The following is a 12,264-nucleotide window of genomic DNA, read 5'->3' on the forward strand; positions in this document are numbered from 1 at the left end:
TCTATGTAGACACATTATCAGCACTCTAAAATCAATTCATTCGCCGCATTCATATTCATATTGGGCATCGACAATTGTCCCCATTGTCTACGCAAACACGCCTTCAATCGACTGGCCGGGTTTCTCGGCCTGCCAATCGCATCCCGCCAATCCAAAATGCTCCTGGCGAATCATCGTGGCGATATTCGTCAGCAAGGTCTCGCGAGAGGTGGGGAAGAAGCCGGCGAGGCGAGATCTGTACCTATGACATCCTTCCAAATCCCCCATCTACTGCAGACCCCATTCATTCTATGCAATCTACAGAACGGCGTTTCCTCAGCATGTAGTCAATCTGGGGTACACTTTTGATCTGTGGGCATCATCATCATCTCCAGGCATCACAATAAGCTGGGGACTCCATGGGAAACCTCCGAAGCAAGACCAGCAGAGTCTACGTAGCGCCCCACTCGTACCAGATCGCACGCTTATTTATTTTATTTCTGGGTTTTCTTTTCTGTCAAAAAGGCAGAACGCTAAATTGTCCAACATCCTCAAAGCATGCTGTTCGGTCGAATTACCGGTATGACTACTACTATTACTACTACACACACACACCCACACACCATTTCTCCCGATCGCACTCAATACACTCTGCCATTGAGCGGCAAGCAGAACCCTGCCCTCAGCTTGCCAAGCAGTAACACGGATATGAAACAGCGCAAACGCAACAAAGAGTCATCATTGTAATCCTGACCACGCAAACGCAGATTCGCTTTGGATATATGATATATGAAAGACAACTTCTTGTTTCCCCCGAGGAATTTTCTGGATCCACGAAGTGACTGACACACACACACACACGGCATTTTAGATTTCCCTCCAAATCGTGTCTAGTTCACCAAAGCCGGTCGCTTCCTTACATACGAGGGTTCAATGGAATCAGCTGTGTAGATTAGACTACGTGCAGCGCAGGTGTCTAGGTTAGTCCAGGTGGTGTAATTCTTTTCTTTTTTGTGTTGTCTTCGTGCCTTGGAGTGATCAAAGGTGCAGGTCAGGGGCAGAGGGTGGACTTGCATCATTGTCGATCAGATCAGTCTAGACAACATGTAATTTGTATTACCGCGAGACTCGGTGTATGCTACACAATACACGTACATGGCAGCACCCCCACGAGAGGGAGAGGGGGGGAGCAATGACTACAGGAGTCAACAGGGCAAATGTGCGCATGGAAAGGAGCGAGGGCGAATGTTGAGCAAAGGCAGGGTCACAGGCACACAAACACGCTGCCAACTTTGTGGTCACCCATTAATTCTTATCATTAGACCTTCTGAGCAATTCAGCATTCAGCCTTTTTGTGCACCACACCGCTTAAAAAAATAAAAAAGATTCCAACACACACATTTTAGTCCCACCTGCGGAAAATCATTTCGCCTAAGAAAGATAGAATGAGGCACTTTTTCCCTTTTCTTCTTGAGATGTTCCGGGCCCTCCCTCGCCTCTCCGGCAGAAATGCATACACCCTCATACACCCTCATCGCCTTCGCAGGAAACATATGCAAAACGCAGGCCATGGCATGGCAGGATAACAAGAGGGTCCGCATGGCGATAGGGGGGAAGAGGGGGGAAATGCAAGGCATGGCATTGCTGCCCCCATCAATTGACCCACTGCATGGCAGAATAATTGATCCAGAACGAACTTCATAACACAGCCATAGTCACTTAAGGATATGGGGCAGAGGTGGTCTGTATTCGAATGAGTGCGTGATCTTTATTGTCAGAGGAGGACCCGTACCTGCTGTCACTCGCCCATCTGCATTCCAAACGAGAGTGCAACTCGTGCCGCTAACTCCCGCCTGTCATGCTCCGACATCGACTTGCCTTGTTCTACTTGAGCAACATGCACGGAGAGAAAAAAACGGCTCGTTTTCGGTTAATTCTTCCGCTGCGCGCCTTGTGTCATCGTCTCTGCGGATTTGTCATATCTTCGTGCTGCGCTAATAATGATTGTATGTACGTACCTCGCAGTCCCTGCAGCGTCGCAATAGTCTGCGCCATCCCCTCGTCCTCATCAATGCTGGCAAACAGGGCCTGATGCATCGATTTAATGGACTCTTGGTTCGGTGTTGATATGCCTTCTGTTGTTGTTGTTATGGTTGTAAAAGGAAATGAAAATAGAAAAACGTGTTAAATATGTACACAGCATTTCAATACGTAAACAAAAAACAACAGCGATCCACGTAAACAATGCAGATCCTGAAGATCCGCATGCAGCAACTGCAGATTCTTTTCTCAGGGAACCAACACCTTACCATCAAGGTTAAGGTCCGCAAAGTCCCGCAACTCCTCTCCTCCAGGCCCCGCCGCCGATACCACATAGTCGCCAAACTCAAACTCGTCGTCACCGTTCGCGTTCAGCTCAAACGAAAAATCGTCAAGTTCTCCTGATGACTCCTTGCCTCCGGCCTCGGACGACGTCGTCACTGAATCATCCAGGGAATGCCCCAAAAACTTCTTAAATTGCCTCTCCAAAGTCCGGTCAACGTCAACGGACCGCGATGACTCTTGACTTGACCAGAACTCCATATCATCGTTTTCCAGCGCTTTGATCTCCTGCTCATCTAGATCGAAATCGTCATCGAACCCGTGTGTACTAGCACTGCTCTTCTTGTCCTGCTGGGATTCAGAAAATGCTCCCATTGTCTGGGTTAATATCCCTGGTCCATGCCCTGGCGCTGTTGGCGATTTTGATCGGTTGTGCAAATTTAGCTCTGCCAACGCATCGTAGAATGCACGGTCATCATCCACATCGTCCTCATCATCGTCACCATCGTCCTCATGATCCAGCATCCCTTCGTGCAATTTGCTCAGGTTGGCTGGGTCAAACCCTGCGAGACTCCTCCTCGGACCATTATCTCTGCAGGATGAATCGTAAGTCAAATCCATGTCATCATCATGAAACGACATCATCATACTTCTCTCATGCTGATCCCGCTTCTTGTTGCTCTTCCTCTTTAAGCCATCCCACATGTGCGCTGCCAATGCCTCCATGATCCTGTCCAGACCAACATGCTCATCTAGTAGGCGTTTTTATTTTGGGGTAAAGGAGCAAATCGCAAAGAAACCCGGGTATAAATAAACAGAGTTAATACACACTGCAGAATAAAAAGCAAAAAAAAAAAAAAAGAGCATTTCATATTACCTTGAGTCAAATCGCTTGGCTGATCCTGGAGGTCAATATATTCGAACCCATTGCCCAGGCACCAGTCGTCGTAGTCTCCAATTATTTCATTGTTGACATGGCTCTCCTGCATCATCTCCTGGGTCCTCGGTGCACCCGTCGCCACGCATAACGTGATTGAGGGCTCGAATCTTTCTACGAAGGTAAGCCACGGCTTAATATCGTGGAACGTGGACGGCTATGTGTGTCCAATGAATAAAAAAAAAAAAAAAAAATCGCGACATAGTCAGTAGAGGGATCGACAGACCAAAAACAAAATCATCCAAAGTCCAGTTTTGTACCAACCTCGTTCTTCGAAAAGCAAAAGATGACCGCCTCAATCACAGCGCCCATCTCGTCCAGCTCTCCTGATACAATCAGTCTCTCGACCTCAGCCCTCCCCTGTGCCTCGGTTTCGTCGATCCAGAAATCCACCTGAACAGAATAATATTTTGTGTCGATCGTCCATGGGATTGTCACTCCAGAATGGTCCAACTTGGGTCGACCTTGTGTGAATTGTGACCCTGCAGGAAAACTCGACTCAGGGGTGCTGTTTTGCGAGTCCTGCGAGTCCTGCTGCTGCTGCTGCTGTTTCTGAGGTCGCTGTTGTTCCTGAGAGGATCCCTCCTGTGTGTTTTGGGACGAAGATGACAAAGACATGGACGATAATGAGGACGGCATAGAAGTTGACATTGGGTCCGACTGGTCATCCGCATGATTTGGTGGCGTATGCGCCGAAAAGCCCTGACTGAGCGCACCGTGCTCCTCGACAATCGTTTCCTCGATCGTCGGGACAGGAATCGCAGGCAGGATCAATGGAGACGAAGGACGGGACTTTGAGACGGAAGTGGTGGGCACGAATCTTGACCCCAAGATCGCTAAGGATGGGCATGAAATGAATCAGCATTTGAAGAGAATGGCGCTTTGCATCACTTTTTTTTTTCTTTTTTTCTATATATATTTCTCTAGCCAGAAACCGCTAACGACTGCTGCTGCAAGGACATACACTGGACGAGCGAAAGTTTGCCGACGCCTCTTCTGCCGACAACGAGGATCTTGTTGCGTGATGGGTTGTCGGACGACATCATGGTGTGTTCAAGTGAAGGAATGAGTGGAGAGGAGGTTGTGGTGAGGCGGAAAAGGGCCAAAGGGGGGGTTCACAGAAATGAGACGAGACGAGAGTAAGAACCCAAAAAGATCGCATCACGGCTCTCAGCACTTTCATTTGACCCTGGCTGCGCTCCTTTGATGGCGAATAAAGGTGCAAAAAAAAAAAGATAACTAGAATGTCAAAGACAATCGATGGTCCGTCTAGCGATATTTAAACAACACACCCCTGGTGTCATCTGAAGCCGCGGACAACAATGGTCAATGGCCGATGGGGATGCTGCAGGGCAAATTGAACAATTGATTCACTCGCGCATTGTCCTATCATGTCATCCATTCCCGTGCTCCACAGCTGCAGTTCCAAATTATGCATTATCAACATTAGTGCCTGCAATGCCTAAATGTATTGTCATAGTTTCATAGGTCGAAGTAGCTGCGCCCTGCTGAGGACTTTTATCGCCGACAGAGGCATCTTTTCCGCCGCCTGCGCATTTTCTCATAAGCAGCAGACATTCCTCTATTCCCACCAATCTTAATTGACACGCACAACATCATGATTCCAAGCGCATTACTCTACCTGCTTTTGATACTCTCTTTGGAAGGGGATGAACAATTACAAGACGGCTGTAGGTTCAAAGATGAACGACTCGAGTCGATAGAACGTGCAGCGTACTGGCTCGATCTTGTATGATACCCTCGCCTGAGGTCGGTCTGACAGGTAGAATCAACTCTGAAGGAAACTCGACAGGTTTCTCGGATACCATGACTTGCTGTGTGACCAAAGGACCGAAGCACACGAAAGATCTGGAAGCCCAAACGTGCGCCGACAGTGAATAGAAACGCCACTAAACAGAAAAATAGCCTGACAGCATACAAATCCAACCTGATGAGTCTGAGACCCAGTCCCAGAACGAGCACAGTCTATCCAGGTTAGAGCATCTTTCATCCCTGCAGCAAACCCATACTGTCTTTTCAGGTCTTTGATATTTTTCCAAGGTGTTTAAAGTTGATATGAAAAACAACATAGTCGGCAAGCATTTTCAGTGAGCACACGGGAATGCATGAATGCATTCAAGAGTATTGATATGGTGGCACTTCTAGACACTTTGAAACGTCCTTTTTACAGCTCCTGTACTGTTTAACCATCTCCATCCACCCAATGCTGGCACTATACTAGTCCTGATGTCTGTGGACACGCCCGAACTCTTTTCGTCCACTTGCTAAAGTCGCGACCCCTTCCCCGAGCATGGGAAACATGCCCAGGACCAGTTGACTGGTGGTGCTTCTCAGATTATGGACATGTTCATGGAAGAAAGTAGGGTCATACGGGTCGATGAAGGTCAATTTCCCTTTTTCCTTACCATTGTGCGCGCGTTCTACCCACGCGTCTCGAGTTCTGACGTTATTGAAAGGGCTGAAGTGAGATCAAATGGCCCTGAAGCAGGGATTGGCGACCCAAACAGTTCCCTCTTGTCCCAGCGAACGAACGGTCAGGCTGGAAGCTACTCTGTCCTGATCAGTGGGCAATGGTATCAAGTATGGCGCCTCGTCTATTAGAAAATAAGTTAAACAGCGAGTATTGCTTTGAAGTGGAAGCCATGTTTACGCAATTGTCGCTTCCATAACATCACGGAGAGTGCGGTCCGTGAGCCTAGCTGCGCCAATCGTACTATCCACTCCATGGTATATAGCGGTCCTGCAAGCGCTTACAAAATGGGTCGATCTACTGCTCGCACTCCAAGACCCAATTCAGTAGTGTGCGGATTCAGTATACCAGGGCCAACTATCCATCTTTTTCTTCAGCACTTTAGGATATCATTTCTCTGCTGTCACCTCCTCTTTTTTTTGGATGACAGCAAGGTGTAAAGAAAGGTATAGCAAATATAACGGCCCACAAGCGTTCGTTGATCTAGGATGTGGCGTGATTGAAGACCTAGAGTAGAGAGTGCATGTGGCATTTATTTTTCACCGCACTGAGGGAACGCAAAGGAGCAGACATGGCCTGATAAGTTAAATGCTCCCCATCGGCTTACTTCCTTCGGGGGAAAACGAGTGCAACTATTGAAGACTGGTGCGGTTTGTAAATGAAATGTGAGACCGCATACATCCTACGGTTGGATTTTTTTTTTTTTTTTTTCAGGAAAGCAATTTGGCTGAATATAAGAAAAATGCTGTGTCCATGCTTACAATTTGCACTCCTTCGAGTCGTCATTCGTCGTCATACCAATGAACATAGAAGTTGACAGTAATCCAGAAATTGCTCGAGCGCTTTACAAAGCTACATCCTATTTTTTTTTTTTTTGGTACAAAGTGCTTTTTAATGCCAGGTGGTAGTTGTAGCCTAGACCTTGAACATCCATCCATGCATCCATGCACCCATGAGTTTTAACTGAACAACACACAGTAACCTCTGATCAGCTGTTGAGCTGTGTTACAATAGACCAGAGCGCCTGAAGACGAATCGGCATCCTTTTTACCATCCCCGCGGGAAAGGCACGCATGCACTAAACAAACGATAATCGGTTTAACTGGTCCACCATAGTCTAGGAAGAGAGCAGAGAACAAAAAAAAAATATGTCGTACCAAGGCATGGCGTGCATACGCGAACAAAGAAAGAACCAAATACCGCAGAGTATTCTTTCTTGGAACACGCAGGCTAAGCAGTACACCAATTGGAACGCGCCGTAATATCTATAATGTTCCTACGAGCTACACTACAATGAAAAAGGCAGCGTCTAATGATTAGTCTACACCTTTTATCTCCTCCTCAGTGGCCAGATCATGCGCGATTCAAGATCGCTTTCAAAACAAACCATTGGTCTGGGTAACAGGGAGAGTGTACGCTCTATGGTCTATGGCTCCATCTCCTCGACGCGTATAAATACTTTCTTTTTTCCTCTTTGCCCTCTCGTCTCCCTCATATTTACTCCTCCACACACATCATCCCAAGCACACATCAACCATGGTTTCTATCCGCGTCGCCGTCGCCGTCGCCGTCTTGGCCGTCATGTCCAACGTCTCTGCTATCCCTGCCGCTCCCGCTGTTGCTCCTGAGGCGGTTGCTGCCGGAGATGTTCCTCCCGGCTATGCCTTCTGCACTGAGCGCCCTACCTACATGGCCTGCTACAACCTCTGCGGTGGTGCTTACTGGTTCATTGCCCCCAAGTGCTGCTGTCAGTAAAGTGTTGCCGTTCCTTTATCGTCCACGCATTGGATATCAAACCGGGCCCAGTCCTCTTCCTAAGCAAGATCGGGAATGTATATTTGGAGTCGAAAAGGGTGTCGAGCTATTGAGGATGCTTCTAATCAGGAGCTAACCCCACAATCTAGCATGTATAAAAAAAAAAGAATCCAATAAAACCATCTACATACTATTATTATTAGGGCTAGCGCCTTACACCCAATGTTTGGTGTGCAGGTGTTGCTTGCTGTAAGAAGACTTTCCTTCCCCCTCCTCCCCCCGTTCGCAAACATTTTGAGACTTTTTTGATCTTTGTCAGCGATGATTGTGCTACATATATCGTCCGTTGTCCATGCATATTTGTTTTTGTTTGTTTTTTTTTCTCTTAAATTGAAGGCCCGCCGATACCGCTGGGAAAATCGGGTTGTTTGCAGTGCACGTCTTATGGAAGGTTGGCATCTAGACCGGGGGTCTTATGGCTGAAGATCTTATGCGACTTTCACAGTAAGTTGACCAGGCACAAATGCAGGATGCGGAGAAAATTATCTACTGTATAAGAAAAAAAACAAAACAAAAAAAAAAACGGATTGTTCTGCTCGAAAACAAAACTGCTATCGCGTAATGATGCCATCCACAACACAGATCAAAAACGTGCATCGTAAGAAAGAAAACACCTACAGGTGCATATTGCGCGAATCACCAATGTCATCAGTGTATGTGATGTAAACATGCTAGGTGATAAGAGATGTTATGTTGAAAAATAAGAGTATCTTTTGCCAGCAGGACCCGAACCATTGATGCTGCTGGCCTTTTAGGCAGCATTCAGTAAAGACTCGAACGCTCAATATGTCACTCAAAGTGTTCTAAAGGTCTCATTCCTAGCACGCTCACGATCTTGGGCCTGCAGGCCCCATCGTCTTCACGCTAGTGCGAAAAAGCGCGTCTGCTTAAAAATGAACGTATTTTATGCATAGCTCTCTCTTGTTTCTCTCGATTGCAAGCTGCAATAAAATACATGTCCTCGGAGGTATTGTAGTCGTGAAGAAAATATAGAGCTGATCACGGCTAGAAGAATCTAAGGGATGCATAGAAGGGGTGCAATTGTCAGTGTGGAACCATTGTCTGAATATGCCTCCCACCAATTGGCAATAGATAATAACAATAACCGTGCCAGTTGTTTGGCCGCTGCCGCAACAAAACCATACCATACTCTGTCTATACTTCTTTGTTTCGGTCGAAACGGGTTTACGCGTCTATCTAACCCCATACAGGTTTACACGGCTTCACCACAAACAATGACTACACTCAATGGTCCCACCGAAGGAAGCGGACTCAAATATGGAAAGATGGACGACAAGCCGTAAAGAAACCGACAAACGCATAAAGATGCATGAAAAGCCATATTGGTTGCTTTGTCGGGCTTTTCGTATCCACCGAAAAATGGCGGCCTACGAGTCCTTGTAGCTTCGATTAAAAGCAGTGATTCTCACCGGTGAATATTTTTTCACCAGTAAACAAAGAATCAGTGAAATCCAGTGAAATCCAGTGAAATCCAGTGAAATCCAGTGAAATCCAGTGAAATCCAGTGAAATCCAGTGAAATCCGGTGAAACTCAGTGATATAGTATAAAAAAAGTTGTTCACCACGGTTAACCATTCACCGGTGAGAATCACTAATTAAAAGAATAGCAGCAAAACAATGGGTGGAGGGGTATAGAATTATTTATTCAAAGATCTACATTATCCGCCGAACGAGTACTATGCATGGTCCAAAAGAACCTATAGCTTGGCATCCAGTGGTAACGGCTGGTTCAGTGCAATATCCCGCGGCCGTCATCAATAATGATTGGGCGAAGGACATTGTGCTGTCTTATCGAAAATACCTATTGGACCTAATTAAGGTCAATATGGATTAGTTTATGCTTGCCAACTGCAAGACATAAAGCAAGTAAAGCGAGAAAAACGCCTCTCTTTTGTCGACAAAGAGTGCAACGCCTTCAAGCATCTCTGGACGCGTATCCAGGATGTTGGGTCGCATTGCAAGCACAGTGTCTCCAACACTAACCCCATTTTGATTAAGTGTAATGATGAGCGAGTATGAGCGCTCCACAGCCTCTACTTCCACCCTAAAAGGAGGCCTGCATACTGTAAGGACACCATGCATAGGCTGGAAGCTGCTTCATCTACGAGGCGCAGAAAGTGAACACTCATCCTACCTCATCGAAAGGAACATCAGCCCTGACAGACACACCCTCCTCAGTCTCGACTTCCAACCCCGAAGGGTACCCAGAACGACTCGATCAGTCGATCCATCGGCCCAAGACTGATTTCTCCACGAAATGGTGTTGCGCGCTCGCAGAAGCGAATTGACAGGAATGAGAGACACAGAAGGACGCGTGAAGGCATTCTTTTTCTTTCACGAAATTGATTAAGGAGCGTTTTGGATCTGTGCTGGAGGAAAAACAGGCACAACCCCCTTTTGAGAAGCAGCACAAACCTGTTGGCAAACCGTTTGGTGAACCAGCACAAACCTGTTGTTGAAGCAGCACGGACCTCTTGGCAAAGGGCACTAACTGCTTGTAAAAAGCAGCATAGCACATCGCAGAGTCTTCTTGTCTTTTGTCCATTCTCAATAAACTCTTCGTGCCACCTTTTTCCACTCAACACATGCAATTCTCCACCTCACACGTATTTTGCAATGGCCAGTCAGAACGAATATGACAACGATTTCCCTTTGACGACGATGTCGACGATGTCGACGATGATTACCATGACGAGGACTGCACTAATGAAAGGCCCATGGACAAACACTTAATGGTCAACGAGGACGAAGACGACAAAACTGATGGTTAAATTGCAGTGCAATACTTTACAATGGAAAGATGAGAGGAATAGTGGAGTCGATGAAGCAATATGAACCAGCATGTGCGCTGATTGTGCCTATGCTGCTTTTTGCAAGCGGTTAGTGCCCTTTGCCAAGAGGTCCGTGCTGGTTCGCCAACAGGTTTGTGCTGCTTCTTAAAGGGTTATGCCCCTTTTGCAAGCCAGCACATGCTGGGGAAAGCAAAAATTCGTACTCAGCTCAACTCTCTACTTAGTGCTGGACATCTAGTCGCGACATGAGACTTTTTGATTAGAAACGCCTATTCATTTTCAAGTACAACCGCTGAATCGAAGTTTAGATCATTAAAGTGCGCATTACCCTTCCTTCTACAAACCAATGTTCGCCGTTTGTCAATATAACCTCTAGTTCAAAATTTTTTGAGCTCCAACATTTTCTACGTACAGTCGCGACTATACTACCAGCAACCCAAGATCTCATCACTACATTTTTACAATCGTTGCCATGGCTGAGAGCAGCAGCAGAACAAGCAATGGTGGAAAGGATAATGTGGCAACGTTGGGTGCATTACGAGTACACGGATTTTTCACGACTGCATCCGTCGAGAACTAGACCGTGGCCTCTTTCCTTGCATATTCAAAATCTACAGAGGACGCACTGGAGGAGGGCCACGAGAAATTCAGCAGGTGCCCTTCCATGATGGTTGACGTAGACGCTCAGGACCTTCCCAGCGGAGCATTGGATCGCGTGCAAAAACTGCTGATCGAGTCAAACTTTGATGATTCGGTACCAATAAGTCCTGCAATCAATTTTCACGTCGCTAACAAACCTGCGGGATACATGACCAGGGTGCAGGTTTCTGACGAGGACAGGTTCGCGACGGATATAGCAGAATTCCTTCTGTGCTTGGATACCCTTGTCAGTCTGCTCACCTTCAAGCAGCGGCTTCTCATGACCAAGGATCAACTGAAGAAGTGCATCATCAGTCGGCGCGAGATCTGGAATAAGCGGAAGTTCGGTCCTCCCACGACCCCTCCCCATGAGTCGAAACTCCCTGTGCTGCCGCCTTCCTCTCAGCTCGCCAAAAGAACAAGACAGTGAATCTTGTTCTGTAGATTTGGTATAGAGCACTGTCTTATACTCACAGTACATATGTATATATAGTTATTTTATGTTTATTCGATAGGATGTGCACTTGACAAGCAGGCGGCCTTGAGGCAAAGTGCTGTCTGTGCATGACGAACGGCCTTGGCCATTATAGAATGACACGAAGGGCAGGGGGACAGGGAGACAATGGATGTGGAATTGGTCCGTGCTTTTCACAGTCTCTACTTTTCCCATTGTTTCCACCTTTCAGGCGTTTTATTTAAAGAGATAAAAGTCGATACTGTTCCTTTTCTCCCCTCTTTGCATAGGCATCTGCCATTAAAATAAATCATCCAGTGGTTCAGTTCTTGCTACATCCCTTCCCTCTCCCTGCGTTGTAATCAGACCTGACAAGGCCCTCGGACTCGGCACAGATTCGAGCTCAGATACTAATACTATAGCGCTTCGAGCTACGTAAAATCAAATGTTTGCTATCGCGCCGCCACGAGAAAACATGGATTTTATTGCCTATCCTCGGCTCTACTTTTACAGCGAGGAGCGTTCTCAGTGAGGTTCGCTATGCTAAGGAACGCTGAAATGAATACATTAACGAACCATCCTGGTCATGTTCATTTCGTGGGCGTTTTCAAAGTTTGCTCCGCAGCATGTAATACGTCTTTTTTTTTATGTTCTCTACACGATGGACTCTTTATTTAGGCACACAAGTCAGGGACATCCCATTGTATGAAACACACAGCCTAGCCTTTCTGCTAAAGCTCAAACGAATCAATATCTGTGCGTTAAGTTATACCCTCATGTATTGTCGTAAATAAATCCCTCCCCCCCCCAAAAA

The 12,264-nt window shown here is 46.7% G+C and overlaps 6 protein-coding genes across 6 annotated transcripts; 3 read left to right on the forward strand and 3 right to left on the reverse strand.

Annotated features, from left to right (window-relative positions):
* The first annotated feature begins 250 nt into the window (after positions 1–250).
* On the forward strand, positions 251–1,320 carry BC939DRAFT_441523 (uncharacterized protein). The gene is made up of 2 exons (XM_051554250.1): positions 251–559; positions 851–1,320. The coding sequence occupies exons 1-2, from the start codon at positions 399–401 to the stop codon at positions 933–935; spliced, it is 246 nt and encodes an 81-aa protein (XP_051415388.1). The 5' UTR covers positions 251–398; the 3' UTR covers positions 936–1,320.
* Positions 1,321–1,730: 410 nt separating this feature from the next.
* On the reverse strand, positions 1,731–2,172 carry BC939DRAFT_23051 (uncharacterized protein). The gene is made up of 2 exons (XM_051550860.1): positions 1,998–2,172; positions 1,731–1,866 (listed from the first exon to the last, which is right to left on the reverse strand). Exons 1-2 carry the CDS (start codon positions 2,074–2,076, stop codon positions 1,778–1,780), a joined length of 168 nt encoding a protein of 55 aa, XP_051415389.1. The 5' UTR covers positions 2,077–2,172; the 3' UTR covers positions 1,731–1,777.
* BC939DRAFT_23050 (uncharacterized protein) lies at positions 2,173–3,384 on the reverse strand. The gene is made up of 2 exons (XM_051550859.1): positions 3,179–3,384; positions 2,173–3,053 (listed from the first exon to the last, which is right to left on the reverse strand). The coding sequence occupies exons 1-2, from the start codon at positions 3,291–3,293 to the stop codon at positions 2,269–2,271; spliced, it is 900 nt and encodes a 299-aa protein (XP_051415390.1). The 5' UTR covers positions 3,294–3,384; the 3' UTR covers positions 2,173–2,268.
* A 9-nt stretch (positions 3,385–3,393) lies between these two features.
* BC939DRAFT_441530 (uncharacterized protein) lies at positions 3,394–4,567 on the reverse strand. The gene is made up of 2 exons (XM_051554251.1): positions 4,203–4,567; positions 3,394–4,074 (listed from the first exon to the last, which is right to left on the reverse strand). The coding sequence occupies exons 1-2, from the start codon at positions 4,282–4,284 to the stop codon at positions 3,476–3,478; spliced, it is 681 nt and encodes a 226-aa protein (XP_051415391.1). The 5' UTR covers positions 4,285–4,567; the 3' UTR covers positions 3,394–3,475.
* A 1,378-nt stretch (positions 4,568–5,945) lies between these two features.
* Positions 5,946–6,277, forward strand: BC939DRAFT_441533 (uncharacterized protein). The gene has a single exon (XM_051554252.1). It carries the CDS (start codon positions 5,984–5,986, stop codon positions 6,167–6,169), a length of 186 nt encoding a protein of 61 aa, XP_051415392.1. The 5' UTR covers positions 5,946–5,983; the 3' UTR covers positions 6,170–6,277.
* A 933-nt stretch (positions 6,278–7,210) lies between these two features.
* Positions 7,211–8,858, forward strand: BC939DRAFT_490346 (uncharacterized protein). Its single transcript, XM_051559446.1, has 5 exons — positions 7,211–7,480; positions 7,688–7,733; positions 7,948–7,988; positions 8,127–8,142; positions 8,756–8,858. Exons 1-5 carry the CDS (start codon positions 7,266–7,268, stop codon positions 8,846–8,848), a joined length of 411 nt encoding a protein of 136 aa, XP_051415393.1. The 5' UTR covers positions 7,211–7,265; the 3' UTR covers positions 8,849–8,858.
* The last annotated feature ends 3,406 nt before the right edge of the window (positions 8,859–12,264 follow it).

This window comes from Gamsiella multidivaricata, assembly GCF_025024155.1.
Source record: "Gamsiella multidivaricata strain RSA 2152 chromosome Unknown BC939scaffold_11, whole genome shotgun sequence".
NCBI lineage: Eukaryota > Fungi > Mortierellomycota > Mortierellomycetes > Mortierellales > Mortierellaceae > Gamsiella > Gamsiella multidivaricata.

Bases quoted from the DNA above. Each gene is read 5' to 3' on its own strand.
- BC939DRAFT_23050 (XM_051550859.1), bottom strand. From the start codon at position 3,293: ATGATGCAGGAGAGCCATGTCAACAATGAAATAATTGGAGACTACGAC. The intron at 3,054-3,178 runs GTAATATGAAAT...AACGCCTACTAG, and splicing joins GCCAAGCGATTTGACTCAAG to ATGAGCATGTTGGTCTGGAC.
- BC939DRAFT_23051 (XM_051550860.1), bottom strand. From the start codon at position 2,076: ATGCATCAGGCCCTGTTTGCCAGCATTGATGAGGACGAGGGGATGGCG. The intron at 1,867-1,997 runs GTACGTACATAC...ATGTTGCTCAAG, and splicing joins GACGCTGCAGGGACTGCGAG to TAGAACAAGGCAAGTCGATG.
- BC939DRAFT_441533 (XM_051554252.1), top strand. From the start codon at position 5,984: ATGGTATATAGCGGTCCTGCAAGCGCTTACAAAATGGGTCGATCTACT.
- BC939DRAFT_441530 (XM_051554251.1), bottom strand. From the start codon at position 4,284: ATGATGTCGTCCGACAACCCATCACGCAACAAGATCCTCGTTGTCGGC. The intron at 4,075-4,202 runs GTATGTCCTTGC...GCCCATCCTTAG, and splicing joins CAAACTTTCGCTCGTCCAGT to CGATCTTGGGGTCAAGATTC.
- BC939DRAFT_441523 (XM_051554250.1), top strand. From the start codon at position 399: ATGGGAAACCTCCGAAGCAAGACCAGCAGAGTCTACGTAGCGCCCCAC. The intron at 560-850 runs GTATGACTACTA...ACGGCATTTTAG, and splicing joins GCTGTTCGGTCGAATTACCG to ATTTCCCTCCAAATCGTGTC.
- BC939DRAFT_490346 (XM_051559446.1), top strand. From the start codon at position 7,266: ATGGTTTCTATCCGCGTCGCCGTCGCCGTCGCCGTCTTGGCCGTCATG. The intron at 7,481-7,687 runs GTAAAGTGTTGC...TATTATTATTAG, and splicing joins GCCCCCAAGTGCTGCTGTCA to GGCTAGCGCCTTACACCCAA. The intron at 7,734-7,947 runs GTAAGAAGACTT...GTTGGCATCTAG, and splicing joins GTGTGCAGGTGTTGCTTGCT to ACCGGGGGTCTTATGGCTGA.